This window comes from Dermacentor silvarum, chromosome 8 (genome assembly GCF_013339745.2).
Source record: "Dermacentor silvarum isolate Dsil-2018 chromosome 8, BIME_Dsil_1.4, whole genome shotgun sequence".
Taxonomy (NCBI): Eukaryota; Metazoa; Arthropoda; class Arachnida; order Ixodida; family Ixodidae; genus Dermacentor; species Dermacentor silvarum.
The window spans coordinates 118,653,879-118,679,510 of record NC_051161.1 but is presented as its reverse complement, the minus strand read 5'-3'; the positions used below and the strand labels follow the sequence as shown (position 1 = coordinate 118,679,510).

At 43.9% G+C, this 25,632-nt stretch overlaps 1 protein-coding gene across 1 annotated transcript; it reads right to left on the bottom strand.

Moving 5' to 3' along the window:
- Nucleotides 1-576: 576 nt before the first annotated feature.
- On the bottom strand, nt 577-25,563 carry LOC125947591 (sodium-coupled monocarboxylate transporter 1-like). The gene is made up of 6 exons (XM_049672679.1): nt 25,466-25,563; nt 24,741-24,827; nt 17,625-17,800; nt 13,597-13,700; nt 3,487-3,587; nt 577-738 (listed from the first exon to the last, which is right to left on the bottom strand). The coding sequence occupies exons 1-6, from the start codon at nt 25,511-25,513 to the stop codon at nt 652-654; spliced, it is 603 nt and encodes a 200-aa protein (XP_049528636.1). The 5' UTR covers nt 25,514-25,563; the 3' UTR covers nt 577-651.
- Between the last annotated feature and the right edge of the window lie 69 nt (nt 25,564-25,632).

The following is a 25,632-nucleotide window of genomic DNA, read 5'->3' as shown; positions in this document are numbered from 1 at the left end:
AAAACTGCCCAAACCTTTAAGGAACCAACGCGACAAGGCTTCGTCAAGGACCGCAAACCGACGCATTAGCAGGCTGCGCCAAAAATGCACTGACTAGGTGCCGCTTTTTAATGGACGTGAGTCACGCAAGCACTTTAGTGAGCTGTGCCATGAATGCACTTGGTACGTGTCGCACTTTAATGAATCTCTCGCCACCTTGGGTCACCAAAAATGTGCCAATGGCGTACGGAAAGCGAGGCAACGATTCTCAGCGTTCGCCGGCACCACCGCCCACGCCTCTGGTCTCGGAGACCACGCGTGGACTTCTCGGTAGCGCACTAGATGGGGCAGCGTGTCCAGAAACAGCCGCTAGAGGGGAGCCCGGTTGTCGCATGACACAGTTTCTAAGCCTTCGCACGCACCGGCGCGCCATGGATTTCGGAGGCCATGCACAGGCTTCGCGGCAGCTCCGCTAGATGGCTTCAGACATTCTTGGAGAAGCGCCAAAAAGGAGTGCCGCTGCCATACGTGCCTCATACGCAGCTCATTTCGACACTTTATTGATTCAATGCTAAACGCATTTCCGGCTACAGCCATCGCGAGATGGGTTCTGCCAAATCTCTCTCTTCATGCACTTCTTAACAGCCTGTTATGATTATCTATTAAACTTATTCACACATTTGTGGAGCCACGCTTCATTTCTTCTTCTTGGGGAACAAGGGCGGCATTTGTTGAATCATGCTCATTCTGCGGCTGTACCTGAAAGAACAAGGATGTGCATAGTAGGTAAACTTCACGGTTATTCGTGAACAATTCTTGCAGAAAGACCTTGCTTGTTCACCATAGCCTTTTTTTTCGATTTTCAAATACTTTATTGCAACGCATCTTCTTTCTCGAAAGAACAATTAAACTTATCTGAATCATTGCCAAGAAAATGAATAATTGAATTCTTTATCAGCTTAGCAGCCAGAAGAAGTGTCACTGCAACGGTGATTTCTTTTTATCATTCGACAATAGATAAGCCCATCTCTATGACGATAAAAACTACAACAAACCAGGAAGAGTAAAATGGCGTGAATTTCTTTCTAAAGAACAGTGTGCGTGTCAAATAGAAATCGCTCCTTTAGTATCCCTATTAAAGCATTACACTAACTACGGTAAAAAGTTTCCAGGAGTAGAATAACAATACAAATTATTGGTGCATCTCACAGAGCACATCGTTGTAGGCAATTCCAAGTGTTACATGTTCTGTAAAAATCGCATTATTTTCACTGTAAGAATGTATCACAACTACCGGTCTCACACCAGAACCCTTAATTTATGTTTCGCTCACCATAACAGCAATTTTGGCACGCATATAGGGGAGACAGGTATATGTGTAGTGAATTAAATCTACGGAGACCTGAAGGTATCGGGGAGCGCAGTGATAATATAACCAAAGATACAGGCTATTCTAATAGATATGCCTGCATGCCTTGCTATAAAATAGAGCCATATCAAGTTTATTGTACTCGTTTACATTTGGTGGCTAACTTGGCGGCAACTGTGGAAGAAAAAACTACAAAGTTTTATAAAAAATCTTCATTAGAAAATTAGGTATGCTTGATGGCATATGTGATAAATGCGAGAAAGAAAGCGCTGTAACAAAATTGACCAATAATGATTTTAACGCCTGACCAGCGCTCACAAAAAACAAAACATTCAGGCGAACCAAAAATGGGCGTATTTGTAACTGATTTTCTCCTGAATCTTGTTTCTGCGGGAGTATTCCCACTGAGCTCCTTATACTGCTTTTTCTAACTTGTCTTGCTATATCAGCGCTGTAACAGGAATTCTTCACATGTAGTGGCACGCGAACTGTGAGAAGCGTTTTTAATTTGTAAAGGCCTGGATCCTTCTCACTGTCAAGTGTGCCTCTGTTGACATTTCCGAAATGAGGAAACCTTGAAATACAAGCAACTTGTAAGTGGGGAGGCACACGTACATGTAGGGACATTTAATTGCTATTTGCCAACTCATACTATTGAAGCGCTCATTCAGAGCAAGATAACGCCTACAGAATGCAAAGATCTTATGGTTCGTTCCAGCGCAAAGCTTGATTGCAGAATACTACAGCTACCTTGCGCGTTAAGTACGAAATTTTAAAGCACTTCGTAAAGCGCTCGTGTCACTGGGTCCATCGCGCAATGTGATTTTCGTGTATTGATTTATGGCAAACTCGCATTTCTCTCACCTTCGCACGCCCAGCTTAACCATACTCTAATTACTGGTATGAATGGGAAACAACTGTGTACAAACACGATAAAGACTAGCCAATTCAGTATGTATTCATTGCGCAAACTGCCTAGAGAATAATCCACTTGTCTCAAAGAAACATTGTAGAGTCCAGGTTTATCACAGAACGAACAATGATTAAGATGCTTTCGAGTTTAAAATACCTGTTTGAACTTAATAATAGCATAAAGAAATTTCTATACTATTCAAAATTTTAATGGTACGGGTGAAATCATTACCATACGTTTTGGTTCATACTTACAGCTTGGCGTCATTCCTTAAACTCCCGGCTTGCCGGAGCAATATTACCTCTAGCCATTGCATTTTAGTTTATAATAATCTTATTTGACAGTACATAACAACGTAAAACGTTGAATACTTTCTAGCAGGAACTAAGCTGAGTGTACGTTTCGTATAGCATTTAAATTCGGAATAGTATTTACACTGTATTGATATTTTGCATTTATTTTCGTATTTACGTAAACTTTTTCATATTTTTACATTTAGTATAGTATTTGGTATAGTATATTTTACAGTATTTTACTAACTCAGTACTGCGTCACCATTATTTCCTGTCCACTGTTTATCGCTCTCAAGTGCATTTTTATTCCCGCATATGCATTGGCATTGCTTTTGCGGTTAAAACCATTAATCCAATAATGTCGCCAGGAAAAAGATGCAGTTCCATAGCATTAGATTCTTCAGTGTTGTCTTCTTCACGGCTGGCTCTCACGGAGTACGCTCTCACGCCTTCTTCATAGTTACACAGGTGCGTCTGATCAGAATATAAGCGCGGGAAAATGGTGTTTTCTTCTACGAAAGCACGAAAAATTAATGTGTATGTACTTGCCTCGCGAAACTCCTGACGAGACGCCGACTGGCACCTATTGTCAGCTACATCGCCAATATTATTGAGATTGAAGTACGAAGTGGAGGTGAGAATAATACCTAACTAGAAAAATAGCTAAACACAAATTTCGTAATATTCCTTGTCATGCATATCGCTACAAATTTCAACAGAATCTAATGAAGTATGCATGTCTAGTCTAACAGCGAGAGCTTTTGTACACCGGGATGTCGTTCATCCCAAGAAAAGTATGTCAGATCTTGAAAGCTTACAATGCAACCGCTTCAGTCCGTTATTGTTTCTCTTAGGAATGTCAAGGTCCGACATTCTATGAAGAACCACTTCGAAATTTCAAATTAACGCTCCGGCTGGACTTCCAAACTGACCTCTTCTAGTTCACTCTGTGCTTGAACTCGAAGCTTCGACCACATCTTCGCGAGAGGGCGGTTCAGATACCTGATGTCTGCGGGAAGTAGCTTGTGCTCTCCTGGAAATAATAGAATAATAAAGAAAATTTCTTTCAAAAGATTACACAAGTTCTCACATTCAGTAAGCATTAGTCGAGTACTAACAGCAATTTTTCATGTGAAATCAAGTACGAGCCGAGTGATGCCATAAATAAAAAATGATATTTTCAATCATTTTAATAGTTTTGCTATCGTGAATAGCCATTCTCGCTTATAATGTCACTGATCTCAACTAACATTCATAGCCTTACTAGGTCATTGGCATTACATGGCACATTGTGAAGTGTGCTTTATTGAAGAACTCATTGCGCATTAAGAACAAATGCGAGGTCTGTTGGCATACTCGAGAGTCTTCGGGCAAATGGACATGGGCGTTGTAATTATTAGGTTGTAAATGGCAGCCTGAAGCCATTTAGAGAAACAACAAAATGCGCGTCGCTGGCAGCAACGGTACAGCGAATCAAGCACTTGTAGTCTAGTTGCATTGGTCAGTGGAATTTTTTGTATATTAGTATTATTAGTAGCATAGAGCGGAATAATATTGCCGCGTCGGTATTCGTGCACAAGTGCGCCCTGGCGCCGACAAAGATGACGACCGGACTGGGCTGCTCGAGATTCCGGAAGGCGTGAAGAGAAGAAGACATTCTTGTTGTTGGCGCCTCTCTGGTATCTTTTCCCGAGTACGGCGCGGTGCTTCTACAATAAAGCCTCTGAGCTTTGTGTATCGCGACAATATTAGTAAAGAGCAGTATGTTCTATGAAGAAAATATTTTATTTGCAGTGAATTATACTATACAGAATGGATATTATATACAAATCTTAGGGCTTCTTGGTAGCCTCAGCAACCGCTTCAGTGTTTATAACCCCGTCAGGTACCTGAACCAATGACCCAAGGCGTTGTCGATGTAGAGCTGTTTGTCTTTATTTGGGCCTTCGAAACAATTATGGAACAATTTTCAAAAATATATTTCTTATTATTCTCTCCGTCATAGGAGTCCACATGTACTTTAAGGGAACCGAACACACACGTGGGCTACTTAGCTGCTTCCATCATGAATATCCAAGTAACAATAGTTTGCGGTAACGAAACACAACAGAACATTGCAAATGTTGGAGAGAGAGAGAGAGGTTTATTTGAAGAAAGGCCGAGAGGTTGGCTTGAGCGTTAGTTAGCTCTGGCCTACTACTCTACACTGAGTACGGGGGGGAGGGGGGGGGGATAAAAAGAGCGATGAATGATGATTTGATAAGTAGGTCCGTATATACATGTCGATCCCGTTGAGGTCATACTAGAGTCGCGCATCGAGCCCAGTGGCTTGAAGGAAGGCTATAGTCGCTTCTATGACCACAGCTGCGCTGCTAGCAACAGGCCAAGGACCTAATACAATCTCGTCAGATATTGGTGTTTTAGTCACTCGTTGAATAGTAGAAATGAGGCTCTGCCGTTCTCGCGCGTACGCTGGGCATGAGCAAAATTATGTGCTCATGTGTTTCTGGCACTTGGCAGTGATCGCAGTTGGGACCACTGTCGCTGGTCCCAACTGCGATATGCGTATAACGCCTCGTGAGTGCAACACCAAGACGAATCCGGTGTAACATACTTGTTATGCTCCTCTTCAGTTTATGAGGCATGCGGAACTTCATTTCTGGGTCCCATTTGTGCAATCGCCTGTGTCGTTGATCAGGATTGGTCCAGTACTCAAGTGTTGAGTTCCGCATAACGGAACGAAGCAGGGCATTCGTATCTGTTCGTGAGAACGCAGTGCTTACTTCTGGCGCATTATTTACAGCTATTTTGGCTTCAGCGTCCACTTGCTCATTTCCTATCACGCCACAGTGCCTAGGTATCCACTGAAAGGTGACGTGGTGGCCGCTTTTGGTCGCAATGTCGAGAAGCTCTGCGATTTCTAGAGCTAAAATATATAAGGGCCTTGTCTCATAACGCACTCAATGGCTTGAAGAGCGGGTTTGGCATCGTAAAATAAAGTCCATGTGGCAGGAGGCTCTCTTGCAAGGAATCGTATTACCTCGCGGACAGCAAGAAGTTTTGCGGCCGTTGAAGTGGACTTGTGGTCTAATTTAAACCGTCGAGCGATGGAAATTTGCGGGATGACAAAGGCTGCGGCGGAGGCACATGGGGTAACAGAGCCATCGGTATACACGTGTGAAGTACGTGTGTGTATGTTGGAGCAAGTAAATGTGCGCACTGCGAGCTTTAAACAAGAGCAATGCACGCGTCTCTTTCGGGCCTTGGCTTTTGTAATTTGTTATGCTGGAGCTCCTTGCCTTGCGCAAGTTAGTTATGCTGTCAATATATCTGTCCAAGACTTGTGCTCCGCTCTCGGCTAGGAAATGTTCGAATAAGAACCCACGCCATTGCTTCACAGTTTGGCGTACATAACGGGGGCATTCTTTGTTCTAGTGTCCAGGAATTCAAGGAACACTTGAAGTAGTATAATTGTGCTTTTACTCATACTATACTATAAATGCTTTTACTCATTGATAAACCATACGAACGCTTTTCCAGGTACACCTGTCCCCTCAGTGTTCATGTTTCAAATTATATTTCTTCGCTGTCACTCACCTGTGCCGGTTTTTTTTTTCTCTTTTTTTTCCCTCAACCTCACCTATTCTTCCATTTCAAGTTCTTCCCTGCATCTCCCCTACCACTCAATTGATTATCGTCCTCCATGCTTTTACGCATTGATCAACCATACGAGCGCTTTTCCAGGTACGCCTGTCTCCCCCCCAGGTTTAAATTTCTAATTATATTTTTTCTACACTGTCACCCTCCTGCTCCGGTTTTTTGCTTTTTTTTGTTTTTGTTTTCTCCTCCAACGCGCGTTTTCTTTTTTTTTCCTGCACACGAGATCCACACCGAGACAGTCCAAAATCCCAGACGCCAGGATACCTTTTTCGGCGCCTTGACCACACAAGGTCTCGCCAATTCTGTATACCGCCGCGACGACGCCTAGGGCGACCTAGTGAGGCTAACGTCCCTTGACGGACCAAGCTGCTCCCTGTCAACCACAAAATTACCCGATGCCTTGATGCTACGCTACTCAAGTCATGCTTTCAACTCGTATTGTGACCTGCACACTGACCGGCTCTTCAGGGACCCCAAACGCACGCCGACCACGACTCCTCCGAACGCTCACTCGCCTCTCGCTCCCCCAACCCCCTCTGACGGTGTTTTTTTTTTTTTTTTTTTTTTTTTGCCACTTTCTCGCTCTCCCGCTCTTGTCCCCTCGTCTTAGAAACCGCGCCTAGCCAGTCAAGCGCCGGCGCTCATTTTCTTTTCAGTCTCTCCCTTTACAGACAGCCACAGCGGACATCGACGTGACGTCACTCCACTAACCCTTTAAAGCTAACCCGCCGAGGATGACGAGGCCGCCTTTGACGAAGATAGGTCCTCCTATCGAAACGTTGGCCAGCCTTTCTGAGGCACCTTATCCCTGTTTATAATCCTTATTCCTCGTGTGCTACTCCATTAGTCAGCCATCTTTTTTGATTTTGGATTTGAAGTAGTATGTTATTTTTGGACTTCGGTCCACTTCGTAGGTTGCCTTATTTCGTAGGACTTTATTTCTTCTCCCGACGTTATGATGTCGTTCCCGTTTTGCTCAGCATGCCAAGTGCATTTTTTACGATTCTGTCTGAATTAATAAAAGACAATATTTCTAGAATTATAAGATCCTGCGGTTATTTGAACTGGGGAATTCGCTTTATTGACATGTTTTGAACCCCGGAATTGGCTGTGAATTGATGAGTGTTGTTCGTCTTTCATTCGATGACCCATTGACTGCACATATAGTTTTTGGCTGCAGAAATTGCAAAATTTTGTACTTGAACACCTTCTCTCTTTCGTTTTTTTTGAAGTTTTTAATGTTCTACCTTCTGTGTGTCTAGTTTTTGCATCAACGTTGCCGACATTTTCTTTTATTAATTGGAAATTAGCTTCGTCAAGCTCCCAAGCAGATTCGTCGTCGCTGTCATGAAATATTATCTTATATAATCTAATCTTTGGATACGAGAAATTGGAGTTCTTTGCAAGCCATAATTTGGAAACAAGAATTTTTAACCTAAAACGAATCCGGCTACCACCTAAGGCCACCAAATATACAAACTGATTCAATTTGAGCGGCTATTACAATCATAAAAGTGCCACCCCCAAGTGAGTAGCACCAAATCACATCCAGCATTCCTTCACGGAACACTGGGACACACAATGTCCCAGTGCCCCTATTTTGATAAAATGCATTTTATACTCGTTTAATTCCAGCAATCTTAACTTGCTAAAATTTCTTGATCTTTGAACTTTATCATTCCCAAGGTATTTTCCTTCATTGTTCAGGAAAACTTACAAAACGGATACTTCACTAGCCAACGGTGAAGAGACCCTTTAGGGTGTGACTATACGTAACCTCAAGTACCGCGGAGATCTTCCATCTTAGGTACTTTACCTGTATGCACAGGAAATGCAAAGGCACCACTTCGTGTTGGTCAGTGCGCTGAATGTCGCTGGTGGCGTGGTCAAAGACAGTGGGGTGCGCCTCAGAGTGAATGCAACTGGGATGTGCTCAGTAAATTTGAGGCAATGACAACTCCAAGGCGTACTCGTTAAAGAGTGTGCTTTGGGATGTCTTATTCTCGCCGACGTTGATTTTGGAATATTTGGACTAGTACCAGTCTCCTGTCTCTTGATTTATAATGCAAATCGTATTCACCTGAGCGGGATCTTCCACGGAGGGAGGGGGGGGGGGCGAGTTTTTTAACGTTAACGGCCTCTTCGGAGCTATATAACGCTTCCAGACACCGATAGACTGCTCCTTGTCAGGTCTAATGAAATGCTAGGAGCCAAACGTGGCGTTCGTTAATTGCATACAGTGGTGACACATTGAAGGGGAGAAAGAGCAGGAAGGGGGGGGGGGGGGCTGCGCCGGGTACGTGGAGCCTTTCAAACGAGGGAGGCGGAGCTGTTTCTTTTTCGTTTTTTTTTATTCCACTTCGTTCGGCAGCTCGCACACACAAAAAAGTCGGCAAGGTTGTCTGTTGGGAAATGTGAGTTATAGAATGGGCACGCACCTCTCTTGAGCGCGACGAACGACCGAGGCAAACTAAAGGTGATCGCCGATGCTACAATAGCTGCCAAAGGGGTCCTTGAAGAAATGGTTCTCGAAGTACGCATTAGCGGTGGCGTATGGGTGATCAAAGGCCTCCTTCGCAATAGGATTTGCTCCAAGATGGCCTTTCTTCGTTGCTTCGTTTGGGCGGTACGTCCTGAGCGGGCAGCTAACCTCATCTGCTCTAAGCGAGCAGCTCGATCTTCAGCTTTCTTGGCGACATACCGACGATGTTCTTCTTCGGCCCGCTTGCGCTTGCGTTCCGCAAGATCCGCGGCACTGGGCACATTGTTCTGTCAAGGCATCAATGTTACATGGAGATGGAAGAGAACGGAAGCAATCCTCTCGTACACAAACCAGCTACGGCGAGCGGGGGCGTGGTATAGCAAGGAGGCGTACGTAGGGAGGATTGTTCATCGGCGGTTGACGTGAGCGCCACACACCTGGAGGTGTTTGTACTCGTTTCGTCACTTGCAACGGTCGCGCCGCCTCGTGAACTTCTTTGCCCTAGTAAACTACTGCAACGTTGCACCATTTCTAGGTGGTGCAATGGTCTCTCTAAACGTGTTCTTTGAAACGGTGGCACCATTTCGTGTACTCTTTACGCTTGTACACTTCTCCTTCACTGCACCGTTCTTTGAGCTTGTCATTATCCCGTTAAACGTGGTTAGTATTAAGGCCAGAAGCGAACGATGATGTGCCTCGAACTAGGAAAGGAAGCTTCGCTTTAAAAAATCGTTGCAGTAAAGTTTACTCCGAATGATCGCGCATTTAACACATATGCGCTCTATCCATAAATTGTAGCAATCATTATGGAGTGCCGAATGCCACGCCTGAACAAAGCTGAATGCTTGATTCTTCATAGTTGACGGTATGAAGTATCCGAAAATATTTATTTTTCTAAATATTGCGCTTTGACAATGGTGAGTGTTCCGTAGCATAATTGAATCGCAAACGGCAATACTTTATATTTTCAGTTAAAAACTTGAAACATTCGCACATCTCAACATCCAGTGGTATTCCGTAAATATAGGAATTGAGTAGCCCATGGCCATGACGGGATCTGAGAAAACTATGCTGCCTTCCTTCAGGACGTTGCATTTCAAGAAATTCCTAATCATCATCATCATCATCATCATCATGATCATCATCAGCCTATATTTATGTTCACGGCAGGTCGAAGGCCTCTCCCTGCAATCTCCAATTACCCCTGTATTGCGCTAGCTGATTCCAACTTGCGCCTGCACATTTCCTAACTTCATAACCCGACCTATTTTTCTTCCGTCCTCGACTGTGCTTCCTTTCTCTTTGTATCCGTTCTGTAACCCTAATGGTCCAGCGGCTATCCCTCCTACGCATTACATGGCCTTCCCAGGTCTATTTTTCCCTCTTAATGTCAACTAGAATATCGGCTATCCCCATTTTCTCTCTGATTCATACCGTTCTCCTCCTGTCTCTTGAGGTTATGCATATTATTTCTCGTTCCATAGCTCTCTGTGCAGCGCTTAACTTGTTCTCGAGATTCTTAGTTAACATCCAAGTGTCTGCCCCACATGTTAGCACCGGTAGAATGCAATGATTGCACACTTTTGTTTTCACCGAAAGTCTGAACCCGGAGATCTTACACCTGATTTACCCAGACAGATAAATGCAAAAACTTGTTCTAGAGTCAATATGGAAGATATGCTATGGGAACGTAGAGGCATAACAAACAATAATTAGGATGCAGCCTCTCACAATCCTCTCTATCCGCGTGCGCTGGGATACTGTGTTGGCCAGCTCTGCCCTTCACGATCAACTTTGGGCTGTCCAGCAAGCCCAGAAAGCCGCCAGGACTCAGGAACTACTGGCTGTCACCTAGGCGGGCCCCATTTGCCCGTCCCACAAACTCGCAGGGCCTTTAAATAAGGTTATTTTACTGAGTGACTGAAAGTGGTAAGCTCCCAGTCAGGATTTTGTAATACCTGCCGTATGCACTCCAACGCAATTTTATTCTCCTGTAAATTTCCTCCTCATGTTCAGGGTCCCATGTGAGTAATTGACCTAGATAAATGTATTCCTTTGCAGACTCTAGAGGCTGACTGGCGATCCTGAATTCTTGTTCTCTTGCCAGACTATTGAACATTATCTTTGTCATCTGCATATTAATCTTCAACACCACTCTAACACTTTCTCGGTTAAGCTCCTCAATCATCTCTTGTAATTCGTCCCCAACGTTGCTGAGATATTCGCCGTTGATGCTCACTGCTAAGCCTTGAATATTTCTTCTAAGCATGCAGTGAATAGCATTGGAGTAATGGTGTCTCATTGCCTGACCCCTTTCTTGATAGGCAACTCGGATGAGTGAAAAAAAAACTACGCCGATGACGACGAACTGTGCACAGGTTCTTTCGCGATTGGACCACGCATGTGAATGATCTTGCCAAATCAGCGATGGTACAGTGGTATTCCGAAGATGCGTCGTGCCACGATTGGGCCAGGTATGGCGAGCACGTGACGAAATGCATCGTGGAGAGACACGCACCTAGTCATGCAGCGCACCTAGTCAACGAGAGACGGAAGACAGCACCGACGTGTCAGACGCCGACAATCAAGGCTCCAAGGAACGCGGCCGTCCATGGAGCTGCCGGCCGGCCGACCGTTGGCCTTGGCCAAGGCGTTCGCCCGCACGACTACTGCAGCTCAGTGCGTGGCGTGGCCTGTGTGCTACCACTTGCCGTGAGAATCGCGGATCGCGGGCAAGGCGTCTCCTCGGTCAGCTGTTCGGCGGAGCACCGTTCGTGGCCTAGCTAATGGCCACATATGTGCCCAGCACTGCGGCTCGCAAGCAAGCAGTCCGCTTGGCAAGCTGACCATTCTTGCAACCGACATTGGGGCTCGGATGCAGGCTGACTACTGAGCGGTCGTCTGCGATTCGTGAAGAGCCATCTCCTAACCATCCAACATTGAGGCGTGTCCGACGTCGTCGCGTCATGGCCCCTTATTTCGGCAACCCATCGTCTCGTGTACACCGTAACGTGAGCTCTATATTGACTGTTTCTCGGACTGCTATCAACCCTAGCTGTTCAAGCCTTGCATGTACGACGCGTCGTGTGCGTAAGGTTCTGTGTGGTTGTAGCTTGATTTTTATAGTTTTCTTAAATGTAGTTTGGTTTTAGTTTTCATTAAGGTAGTTTGGATTTTCCCATCACGAGTTCGACTGCTTTTCTTCCGTCCTTTTCCTCATTGTGCGGCACGACAAACAATTGTGACGAGCGTCCTCGTAATTTTCTTTGCAGTAACTTTCTACTTTTTTGTGGATAACCAAGGTAGCTCTGGAATTCTTGTAGATGTTTGCCAAGATATTCACGTATGCCTCCTGTACTGGTTTATTACGCAATGCCTCTATGACTGCTGGTGTCTCTACTGAATCAAATACATTCTCATAATCTATGAAATTTATATAGAGATGTTGATTGTACTCCTCAGATTTCGCGATTACCTGATTGATGACATGGATATGATCCACCGTAGAATATCCCTTTCTGAAGCCAGCCTGTTCTCTTGCTTGACTGAAGTGTTGCCCTGATTCTATTTGAAATTATCTTGGTGATTATTTTATACAATACTGAAAGCAAGCTAATGGGTCTATAATTCTTCAATTCTTTAACGTCTCACTTCTTATGCATGAGTATAATGTTGGCGTTCTTCCAGCTCACTGGTACACTTGAAGTCGTGAGACATTGAGTATAAAGGGCCGCAAGTTTCTCAAGCATGATATCTCCTCCATCTTTGATTACATCGACTGTTATTTCATCTTCTCCAGTAGCTTTTCCCCAGGTCATGTCTTGCAAGGCCCTTCTAACTTCATCGCTAGTTATTCCTAGTCCACTCACAGTATATAAAAATGCACAGCCATCTCACTAGGAGAGGGTGAGCACGTCTTAGCCGCGAAAATAAAGGCGCTTGATTAGCGTGGTCCAGGGTCCCGGAGTGAAAGCATTTCAGGACCCACAAAAAATTTGAGCTTTTTGTCAATGGGCTTTCCGGTTCCTGCTGCTCAAATGCTCAAGGCCAAGTGTTTCAATAATTCTTGCTGTTAAATCAGCACGTTTTTACATGTTCCTGACTAATCATCGTCTATTAAAAATGCAGTTATGGCGGGAAGGCGAATTCTATTTTCGAACAGGCGTGCATTTTGGTAAATGATGATGAACATCAATGTCAGTGTTATTCGCATCCAGTAGAATGGCTATATCAACATCAAAAATATTTAAGACAATGGTGTCGGACGGTTGCGCATATTATGTCTTGCGTTACACAGCGCTTAACCGTTTCCAACGTTGTTGTCCATGTATCCACAGAAAGTCCATGCAACTTTATTTCGCCAGTGATATCCTAATGCACCGGGACACTGCTTTTTCTGCTGGCGTTACAAGAGAGCAGGTGAATGGTCAGCCTGTCAAAGAACAGACTATGTTACGCCACACAATTGTCGCCTATCGCGATCTAGCCTCCATTTACGTCACCATTTCTTCTGTGCTTGTAAATGCTGCGCGAACATTCTATTTTTGTGGCCTTTGTACACCTTACAATTCCAATCACTTTGACTGAACCACAAGTAATTAAAATTGGCTTAGATAACATCGGAACGCCCTTTGGTGGGTTCAAACAGCACTTAGAAAAAAAAACGAAGATTTTTTAAAAATATAATACGATCAATCAATCAATCAATCAATTTTTTTATTAATTCACAAAAAGGCTTTGCCGATAGAGGCTATACAGAAGGAGGTCCCACTAGTAAAAACTGAATTGGGACCTCCTATTCACCGATCTTCACCGATTTATCAGAAATCAAGATAGAGGATCACGGTATACATTAGCCAAGGACAAACATTAGTAAGACTCGGAAAGACGTTGTACTTACCAGTGGCAACACTAATTAATATTCCCAAGAACACTGTCCCTGCAGTAGAAAATAAGGAGCTCCAAAAGGGTGAAATTAGTGATGGCACGTGGTTATTTATTGATCTGTAAAAATAAATAAACATGGGAACACAGCTACCAAACCATGTCACCTTAACCATTTTACTCTCAAAAAATTTTGTCGCAATCATCATCATGAATTATTCCCTTATATTCAAATGCATTGGAGCTAGAAGGTGAAGTACTCTCCAAGCTGTTTTCAGCAAGTCGGCAGATGATTAGTTATTTTTAGTCAGGTTACTGCACGTTTTACTTCAAATTTTCTCATTTAAATAAAAACAAATATTGTTTTCTATAGTCGCGCTGATGCCCAGCAATAATCATGATTCTGAACCAACTTGCCCACCTTTCAGTCATTGTTCTAGACCAACTGAAGGCTGTTTAGTAATTCTCGACTGATAAATGGGATAGCCAGCTTTCCTATCTCTCAATTTAAGTTCGTTTAATTTTTTTGTACTAAGTCCTGATTGTACAGGTAACATCGAGCATCCCACAGGTCTTCGTTTTGGGACCCTTTTTATTTTTGATATTCATAAATGCCCTGTCCTTCAATACTAAGTCATCCGTCCGTCTTTACGCGGACGACTACATCCTATGCCAGGTACTTTCCTTACGTAACAATCGCAGATTTCTTCACGAGTCCTTTTCCAGGCTTCGCACCTCGTGTACGGCTTGGCAAATGCTGATTAATGAAAAAATCAGTAGCCCTTCCCCTGTCGAGGAAATGGTGTAAGCCAAGCTTGTCGTGTGTTTCTTCGGCGTTACTCCGAACGAATTGACTGACGAGTACCACGTTGTGTTAGAACCACAACTGGTCACGCGCACAGCAGCTGGATCCGAAGTTCCGGTTGTGAAACTAACGCTGAAACCTGGTCGTCACACCGGGGTAGTTGGAGTTAGTGTTGCCGAGGCGTGCATCACCGTTGCCCGGTTTCTGGAGGACTAGACGACGCTGACGTTTGGCCTCAACATGGCCCTCCCCCAACTCGGGTCGTTTCCCGAGTTGCCGAGTTCTCAGACGTTTCCCCTGGGCTTCGGAAGCCGTAACGCAAGAATTGGCACATCGAAGACGAGCAATTTCCCGAACGTGTTCATTCTAGATGGATGTCCATGACATTTCCTCAAAATTGAATCTGTCCGTTACGTTATGGCTCATGCCGCCTTGAGCAATGGCTCATACGCCTGTAAACGCGGCCTACCCATTACGACGGCAGAAGAGAACTGAAATTCTACGCTGGAGTGATTAGCGACAGCGCAGCCAGCTGTGGAAGCAGACGATGACGACGACAAAATCGGGAGCAGTGGCACGTGTGGTTCGCGCGGTTGCGCCGATGGGCGCCGACCCTTTCACCTTGGTCGCCTTATCAGGTGCACACTACGTCATTGCACTACGTCATACATTCACAGAGACGCATCGATTTAGACAAAGGTGGCCGTTAAACCGAGCTCCGACGCGAGCAGCGATGTGTGTTTGCATTTGTTGTTGGATCTTTCACTTTCACTTTTTAGGGGAGAGGTTGTACGCGCGGACGCCATCAAATGCCGGATCCTAGCCAAAGACAGCTTCGCTGTAAAAATCTGTCTGTGACCAGGAATGTGAACAAGCTTGTCTACCACGCTATAGGTATACTTTTATTAGTATAGTGGCATGACGATGAGTGTATAATGCTGTAACGGCACAGTGATGACGAAAGATTGATGAAGAAGGACTGACGTTACAATGACGCTACGATGACATCCGGATGACGAAGCTGAAAATGACGATTCTGCAACAACTACGACGGCCTGATGACGATGGTATGAAGACCATCTAGCCACGATGCCGTGACGATGATGACGTGCCAACGGTGGCATAATCCCGAACGAACACCGTCGGCAGGATTATGCTAAAATGAAGAAGAAGCAATGCCTACAGCACGACGAAGAGTCGGGTGACGAAGCTGGAGTAACGTCAATGTAACGATAATGATCGCATTATGAGCAGGAGCATACAACCAGTGGTGCAATCTACGCATTAGGAAGCTTTGGCCATTACGACGGCGTGAAAGGAGTGACGACAAGAGTCGCATGACGAAGCTGTAATAGCGACGATGCAACGACATCGAGGACATTAAATTAGGCGACCATATGGCAATAAATGTATGACGACTGTTAAACGACTATGGCGTGATTACGACATGATGAGAGCAGGAGGCATACAGGAATATCTTGGGAAACATCTACAAGGATTCCACAGCTACATTGATTGTCCACAAAAAAAGTAGAAAATTATCTATCAAGAAAGGGGTCAGGCAAGAAGGGACAATCTCTCCAATGCTATTCGCTGCATGCTTAAAGAAGTATTCAAGCTCTTAGACTGGGAAGGCTTAGGAATGAGGATATCTGACAAATTATTGAGAACCTTAATCGAGAAATTATAAGAGTGGGTTTGAAGATTAATATGCAGAAGACTAAGATAATATTCTATAGCCTGGCAAGGGAACAATAATTCCGGATTGCCAGTCAGCCTCTAGAATCTGCAAAGGAGTACGTTTATCTAGGTCAATTACTCACAGGGGACGCTGATCATGAGAAGGAAATTTACAGAAGAAAAAAATTCGGTTGGGGTGCATACCGGCAGGCATTACCAAATCCTTAAGGGGAGCTTACCACTATCCTTGAAAAGAAAAGTGTACAATCACTGCATTCTAGCGGTGCTAACATATGGGACTAACAGAGAATCTCAAGAAGAAGTTAAAGACCGCACAATGAGCGATGGAGCGAAAAATGTTAGGCCTAACGTTAAGAGACAGGAAGAGAGCGGTGTGGATCAGAGAGCAAACGGGGATAGCAGATATTCTAGTTCACATTAAGAGGGGGAAATGTAGATGGCAGGCCATGTAATGTGTAGGTTGGATAACCAGTGGACCATCAGAGTTATAGAATCGATACCAGGAGAAGGGAAGGCAGCGCAAACGAGGACGGCAGAAAACTAGGTGGGGTGATGACGGTAGGAAATTTGCAGGCGCAAGTTGGAATCAGCTAGCGCAAGACCGGGGTAATTGGAGATCGCAGGGTGAGGCCTTCGTCCTGCAGTGGACCAAAATATAGGCTAATAATGATGATGAATAACCACCGATACGGGATGATAAGGGTTGGATCAAGTTCGGTAAGGTTGACAAGGACCGCTAAGAGTTGATGTGGGTCGTATCATGTCCAACAACATTTATAAGGTCAGATAAGGGTTTATCAGGTTTATATTGACCGATAACGACAGATAAGGCTAGGATCGAGTCCCATACGGTTGATAACAACCGATAAGGGTTTATCAGGGTCAAATCTACTTTAATAAGGTTGATCACGAGCGATAAATTATCATGAGAGTTTATACTGGACGGCTCGGGTTTCACAACATTGATAACGGCACCGGGCTGCGTGGAAATGAGCAAATGGCGCAATGCTTACTCATACTTATCCAACTCCCAGAGGAGTTTCTGCATGAATGTTTTTCTGCCTGTAACCCTTTCCTGCTCACGAGAACATATATGCTTGACTGTACCTCTCCTTAATAACTATTATGAATGTGCGCTTCCCACGTTAGCTTTCTAATTCAAACGGCCATTTTCCTAGTGGCGTGCCTATTATTTGTTTTTTTTCGTCAATATCCCCCGAAACTGTTTTAGGTAGATTGATTTGGAATATTACAAACTAGGAACAATGACTTCCTCTGATGCTATGAATGCTACTGTGACACTCTTTGCTCAGGATAACAAACAGTAAATGAAATCAGCAGTATTGCCCTAGCTCACTTCACATCGACGCGAAATCATGTTCCTGACCGTATGATTTCTTCGTCCTTACGAGTACAATAGTTTCTCACCACTAACAATGAAAACCCTTTAAGCATCATTCAGTACCTGATCCAGCTAATACGTTTGCATGGCAGTAGCCCCTCATGCACTATGCACCTGCTCAGTTCTCTATACGCACCTATGTGTGTTCCAAGCATATGTTCCATTTAACGTCTTCTCTGATACGTAGGTGTTGTTCACAGGGCAGTACTCAAGCGTTACTGGCATACGTCGAGGCAATATTTGCTTGTCCATTCGTTGCCACAGTAGGTACAGCTGAATGGCGAATATAAGGAGTGCTGAAATTCCTGCACCCTGTAATAAAACGAATCACGAATCATCTCATTATTCAATAACACGCCCAAGGATATTCTGAGTAGCTTGTGTTATCAGTCTAGAAACTGCGGAGTCTGTTTTATAGAATACACATACGACTCAGTACAAAAATGTACAAAAGGAGAGGCTGATGGCCAGTTATGTAACATCATGCACACTGTGCATACATGCTTGCCTTTCATGCTTCGTTTCGGCGACACAGCAGACACGACAAGTGTTCTTCCTGTGCCATGTGTTTCATATCACCTTTGTATGTAGTGATTTGATAAGTTTTGTTTTTCTAGATTTCGTGAGCAGGGCTGGGGCATAGCAGCCAGGAGAATAATACAAAAGAGAGGTGACGGATACTTCCGGTTTTGCTTACACACGCTAGACGCGTTAGTTAGAAATAGGTGCAAAATTGTTTAAAACATCTTCACTGGGCGCTTCGGCACACCGCATGCAAAATATGGCACGTGATATTAGGATGGTGAATTCTTGTAAACGCATTCATTTAAACTTAATTGGTGTCATCTATTTATTCCTATTTTTGATGCTCCGACCCTTATCCCTGTATTCTGCACGAACGCCAGGCCAGACAGAGAACTCTGGCGCCGCGAACACTGGGCCGTTTTCTCGATAGGAACAAACTTCACTCCGTGGTATATTTTGAATTCAGTACACGTGATAGCTATCAATAAGCATATAGAGCTGCTGAATTCATTAAGCAGCAGCAGTGGCGGTGTAGCAGTGTGTGCATGCTTGACTCTTCCGTCTCGGCTTCACAGGTTCGTGCACATTTTCCCTGTCTGTACATTGCTATTCATTTAGTTTATAATTTAGTGCCACTGCTGCTGCTGCTGCTTCCTGTAATGTCTTTTAAGCATGCCAACTGTCGCTGAACTGTCCAAACGCGTGGAACAGCTAGAAAATACTTTTGAAGACAAACTTGGTAACCTGCTTAACAAGATAACGACAATTCTAGTATCCAAACTAGATTCCCAGCCTTCCTTGATCATCAAAGGTCTAAAGGAAGAGATAAAGGGACTAACAAGTAGTCTTGATTTTGTGATCAGGACTGTTGAGTCGCTCAAATATGAAAAGGAAGAACTAACTGCAATGAACAAATCCCTGATTGCACATAACGAAACTTTGGAAAGAGGAATTGGTGATATGGAACAGTACTCACGAAAAAAAAACAACCTCGAAACCAAAGGCGTTACGTTTAACGAGGGTGAAGACTGCATGACAATTCTTGAAAGTATTGCCTCTAAAATAGAATATCCTGTTTCTGCTAATGATATTGATGTCATTCATAGTGTTCCTTCTACTTCTGATACAAGCACTTGCTTGTCGATTTCAATCTCGGGCCTTGAAAGCTGAGTTCATAGGCAAAGCCGGAAAGGTACGCCTTAACACTGGTGACATTGAATTCAGTAAAGCGATAGGAAAAGCTGTTTTCGTCTAGGACCACCTCACGCCGCAGAATAAGCAATTATTCAGCAAGGCCTTACAACTCAAGAAAGAAAAAAGTGGCTTTTTTGTAAACCGATGACTGCGTCACGAAGGCGAGGCAATCTGCTGATAGCCAAGTTTTTCGCCTAAGGAGTGTCTCGGACCTTGCGATTTTCGATTAAATTGACTAGGCTCTCTCTCATTTTTTCCCTCGGTGCCTCGTGTTCTGATCTGATCGCATGTCGTACATTCCCGTTAGCGATATCCAATCATAAGTATCATTCCGCAATTCATTTCCATTTACGGAGTCTTCGCAAACATTTTTGCGATTATTAGATACTATTGTCTTCTTGTCCTTCATTCAGTCTCAATTATATGTGTTTCTGTGACATGGCGGAGTGGTTTGGATAAAAATCTTTATGGTTTTCCATCATACAATTCAGAATGTTGTAATCTCATTTCAACACGACATGGAGGCTCAGCCATGTTTATTCGGTCCGACATTAGATACAAGCGTAGGCTTGATCTTCACTTAAAGGGACACTAAAGAGAAACCGGAAGTTGAGCTTAAATGGTAGATTATCCTTTCACGATCACAGCCATACCATTCTTACTGCAAACAGATGTTTAATAGGCGAGAAAATAGCGAAAAACTGAAGGATAGGTGCTGACGCCCCTTCGAATTTCCCGCACTACACGTTCTGACGTCGGAGATTACAAATGCAGGCCGGTCGCGATTGGTCGAGAGCGATTTAGCGCTGTTAATAAAACGCAAAATGAAATACACCTTAAACGTACATAAACAGCATTTGCCAACTTTTTAAACCGTTTCAAGCGAGGAAGTACCAGTTTCGCACAAAATTAAATAAATAGGAAAAAATGGCATGGCGATACATGCGGCCGTGATAGTTTCGTAGTTTCGTTTTTGGTCAATGCATCGTCGCGCGCGCCTGCTCCGCTCTACGGTGTTTGGTTGCGTGTCGCGTGGCTCGAAAAACGTTGACTTCGCGGGAAACAGCCAGAAAATGCCTCGTGTGTGTAGTGTTGAGGGCTGTATAAATGGCCCAAGGCGCTTGCTCAGGGGCAGCGGCAGTGTTGACTCGATTGTGTCCTTTCATGTGGTGTCGCGCGGTCAGCCCCGGCTCCCCGGCATTCGCAATGGCTCAGTGCTCTGCCGATGGTAAAACGGCACAAGAGCCAGAGAAACCGATGGTGTGCTCTCTGCATTTGTCGCCCTCGGATTATGTGTATAACCCTGCCCTCGGAAAGTATCTTGGCGTGCCCCAGAGGCCAGTCCTTTCTCGAGCAGCTGTTCCCTGAATGCGGCCTTCATCAAACCCCCTTCCGGTGCCCCTGCAGCAGCAAACTGGCGGCTCGGTGAGTGCTGAATGTCATTAAATAAAGCCACGAAATAACCATACCGAGTACGTGTGCAACTTTCCACGCTTGTTCTGTCGGGAACATCGTCGCTTGGCGGACCGGACGCTTCGCCTTCCGTCGACGAAAACGAAGCTCTCCGCCGGCGCGGCCGGCGGCTCACCGCCATCGCACGCGGAAACACCTACCGCTCGAGCACGGAGGATCATTTCGCGCTCCGTTTCACTGAATATCGCTGAAATGCAGTCCTGCTTCCCTGGCGAGCTCTTCGTTGCAAGGTTCAGCTGCAGCAATGGTATCCATCGCGGCGAACGCAAACGCAGCGACCATGCATGCAGCCATGATGCATCCAGTGCCTCGGCCGTTTACACAAGCGGTGACGTATCATGGCGCATTCTGATTCGCCGAGAGCAATGAAATCTGTGACGACACTGCTTCAGCGCCAAATCTGGGGTGAGAGAAATTGAGGAAGAGATATTTGGTCTTTGTTTACGAATTTCTCCGCTAATAACTCATATTTTTGCACCCAACAAAAACTGCATGCATTCCTGAAGGTCCCTCTTTTATTCAGCTGAACTTCGTGTTTCTCTTTAGTGTCCCTTTAAATGTCTCTGATTGTGAGTCGATGTGGATTGAGACTGACCGCTCTGTAATAGGCATTGATAATAATATTGTCTTTGGTGGCATTCATCGATCACCGCATTCACCAATTCCTGCTTTTTGTGAAGCACGTACTTGACACTATTCTTGACATTCTTTCAAAGGAACAAAAAAGTGTGTTATCAATTTGGGTGACATTAACATTAATTTACTTGATGCGTCCTCCTTTTATCTAACTCAGTATGTTAGCTGTTTCTAACGTTAGGGTGTTGAAACTCGACTCTCCCTTCCCACCCGTTGCACTAATAATGGTTTGGGAACACTTATTGACCATGCGCTTACGAAACTTCTTCATTCTCCCTCCGCATTCATTCTTCAAAGCAATATTACAGACAATTTTCACTTGCACTTTGCTTTGAGATCAGACCTCGCATTAATAGCGTACGCTTTGTAAAGAATAAGTTTCATCGCGACAAATTTATAGAAATACTATCTAACTCTGATTGGTTTTGTGTCACTTCAATGAATAATGTTGAATCAGCATACACCGCTTTCATCTCTATAATATCCAATTGCGTATCTTGATCGACAACATGTGTACAGTGCCATAAACGTTATTCTTCCCCTAGAAACCCATGGTTAACGAAGGAATTACTTAATAGCCTGCGTAAGAAAGATAACTTACATAAAAAAGTTGTCGCAGTTTCACCTGAAAGGTGAAGCATCAATTGCGATAGCAAATTTGAAGAGAGCTATACGGAGTAGTGATAGCAGCTTTATCAGCTGTATAAACTTGGACATGCAGCAGCACCGGCAACACGCAGAACTGTTGTCGACGCCGTCGGCGTTTTGCCCGCGTTCGCTCAAAATGCGTGCGGCGTTAGTGACTGTTGCCGGAGCCTCTGATATAAATAGGCACTTGGTGCCGCAGCTAAACGTTGCCTCCTTTCCCTCCCCCTCCCCCCCACGGCCTTTCGTGCGTCGGAAGAAGGCACGTTTGTTCTACATATATGGTGATTGTAGAGGACGAAAGAGACGCCTACTTCTGCAGCTTAAGGGAGCACAGAGCAGAACGCGCGTTTGTTCTCCGCCGTGCGTTCACTCCCCGTGAAAGCGCGCGTCCCTCGCCCCCTTTCACTCGCACATACAGCGTTCGATCGGCGCTGAGCCGTGCTCCCTCAAGGGCTGCAGAAGATAGCGCCAACCTTTCCCTTTCCCTCAAGAACCACTTACCGCGGCGCGCGGCGACGATTTCATCTCCATTGACGTCATACGGAACCTCACGGCGACGGCGACGGCAGAAATCTGCTTTTGAGTGTCCATATAATTGCTATCGCAATAAAACAAAAAGACCACAATTTAATGTGCATTTACTTGATCGTTATAAGCAGTATTGTAACACACTGAATGCTCTAATGAAGGATATGAAAAATCGCTATGACCAAACTAAATAATTGCACTAGTTCAGACATAAAAAAACAAGGGCGCTTGATCAATTCCTTTCTCAATAAAACCATTAATCTGCCTAAAGCCAACCTTCATCATGAAGGGTCAGTGATATCTAACCCATTAGATATCGCTCATGCATTTAGTGACGACTTCTGCTCTCCTATACCGGTTCCATTCAGTACGCATGACGAACTTGATCATTGTGGTCACTCATCTTTTTTTCTTGCTACCCCAGAGGAGGTAAGAAGAACAATTAGTGATGAATATCATCATCAAAATGATTGCTGATGATATTGCAAGTTTGCTCACCTACATAATCAATGAAATTTTTGAAACCAGTCTTTTTACCCGTGAGTTAAAGTTGAGTAAGGTTATTCCGGTATTTAAAAAAGGTGACGGATGCTCAGTTTCTAATTATAAGCCGGTATTCATTCTCCCCTTTTCAGCAATGTAAATGAAAAGCTAATACATGTTCGGCCTGTCTAGCTACCTAACAAAATTTAACCTATTTCATGCAAAACAATTTGGGTTTAGACAAGGCTATTCGACTAACCTAGCCCTCATTTATTTCACAGAAGAATGTAAACTAGAAATTGACAATGGTACCTTCGTTGGCTCTGTTTTTTTTTAGATTTTACTAAAGATTTTGATACACTTAGTTATGACATTTTTAATATGCGAAGCATTACTTGGGGAACATTTGCTACATTTACAGTATCTATCTATCTATCTATCTATCTATCTATCTGTCTATCTATCTAGCCGTCTACGTCTTTTTGCTCTCATGGTCGTTTCGTTACCTTGGTATGTGCCAAAATTTGCATACTATGACAAGAGTATATGACGAACATAAATAATATGTCATGACATGCGTGTCATATAAGTCACAAAACTGCCGCCTACGTCTTTGTGTTCCCATGGTCGTTTCGTTAACTTGGTAGGTACCAAAATTGCCTTAGTATGACAGGAGTGTATGACGAACATAAGTAATAGGTCATGACATAAATGTCATGACATGCGTGTCATGTAGGTCACCACAATGACCCAGCGAAAAGAAAAGATTAACACTCAAGAACCACCGAAATGGGTTCTGACGTGAGTCCTACGTCAAGGAAACACTAAAGGGTGTTGGCAGAAGTCATAGTCATGAGCATGACTCCGCAAAAATGGCAGTGACTCCGCAAAAAACGATGAACAATTAAGAAACCACTGAAATGGTTCGGACATATGTACTGAATACTGAATTTTGACAATCTAACCAAATTTAAAGTCTGGACATTTGCTTATCAAGCAGTTAAAGACCATAGCCTTCTGAAATTTGTTCTTATCCAACACCTTACTAATTCAAATATTACGCGCTTTTCCTCCAATAACAATTTTATACTCCCCAAGGTACGAAATAACTATGGTTCTCAAAGAGAGCATTTGTTTTAATCAAACTTTAGAATGCTTTGCCTTACAACATTAAGTGTGCCTCTTCTAAATCCTCATTCAAACATCAGCTTCGCAATTTCATGTTTAACCTATAGCGCCGTTTATTGAATATGCATTTTTAACACAAATTAAACTCGGTCGTTTTGAATACTGTTTGCTTCGTTTCCTACTTCAGCTTATGCCTTATCCCTATCGTTTTATATTTTACACTGTATTATTCTTTTGCCTCAATATGTATTTGCATTTGTAGTTTTGTATTTTTATATTTCGCTTCTTTTCTACTTCTATGTAGTATAGGTATTTTTTCTAACATTAAAAAAAGCTCCCCCTACAGTGTGTATACTGTGGGAACTTATCGTGTACTTAATATCTATACTTCTGTATCTACAGAAAGTGTTCACTGGATTTAAACCTTCAAAAAAAACGTGAAACTTCAAATTACTTCATTCGACGTCATTCTATGCTAGACGATATGCCTTCGGGATATAGACGATTCTAGACGATAAGCCTATGGCATCGGCCAGCCCCGCATTCTTTACCTGCACTGCTTTCGGGGTCAGACCGGGCATAGCTGGAAAGAGCACTGCGGTTTGCCTCGAATGCAACCGTGTAAAACAAAATACACCTTGGAGTGTACAAATGGGAATCCTACCGCCAGAAGTAGCAAACCTATACATGGGCCAGCAACCGCAGAATTTACCAGGATCATAGCCTGGAAATAAAGAAACAGAAATGCTCTTGAGATGAAACCTTTCTGGAAGTAGAGAAAAAAGAAGCGCTTGTTGTCTTTGTATCGCACATAGGTAATACAATGATTTATTGCTTGCAACTAAACGAACAGTCGCTGCTCGTGCGCGCCGTCTTGCGAAACGGTATCTACGGCGCATATAAGGCCCATGTATATATGGAGGGTTAAAATGGCTCCAGAGACGTGCAGCGCATTTCGCTGTAAGATTGACAAAGGCAAGGGGACGCACAGTCATTACCTGTCCAATCACCTCTGCCAAAGCCAGGGCAGAGTTCTGCCGTATTTTTTTTTTCTGCTGATGACTTACAACGATGACCATACGATACCAATGAATGTCTTCCTGCTCGCCTAAGTGTTATCTTTGGCAGAACTGCTGTAAGTTAGGCGAGTTGGAATAAATTCATTGCAAAAAATACACAAGCAGAGGAATAACGAAATAAACAATAAAATATGAATAAATATATCAATAAATAAAAGCAAATGAATATTGTCGCTGCAGTCCTTGCCGCTATTTGTCTCTACATGTCCTCGTTTTCTTTGCGCATTAGTTACAATTAATTCATCTTTGACAGCTACTTAACATCGTAAAAAGAGGGGCTCACCCTGGTGACCGTTCCCATGTAAGAACATATGCAGCTGTAAATAGTCATCACGGCACCTAAGACGAATGCTAGAGGAACAGAACATACAATGTTAGAAAACGGGGTTTAGAATTTTTCGATGTTGACTCGCTAGCCTATTTATTTTATGCGAGCACTGACAAGAAAAA

Coding starts and splice junctions, on each gene's coding strand:
- LOC125947591 (XM_049672679.1), bottom strand. CDS start 25,513: ATGACTATTTACAGCTGCATATGTTCTTACATGGGAACGGTCACCAGG. Junction 17,801..24,740: donor TCCCATTTGTACACTCCAAG/GTGTATTTTGTT, acceptor GTTTTATTACAG/GGTGCAGGAATTTCAGCACT. Junction 739..3,486: donor CACAGAGTGAACTAGAAGAG/GTCAGTTTGGAA, acceptor TTGTTCTTTCAG/GTACAGCCGCAGAATGAGCA.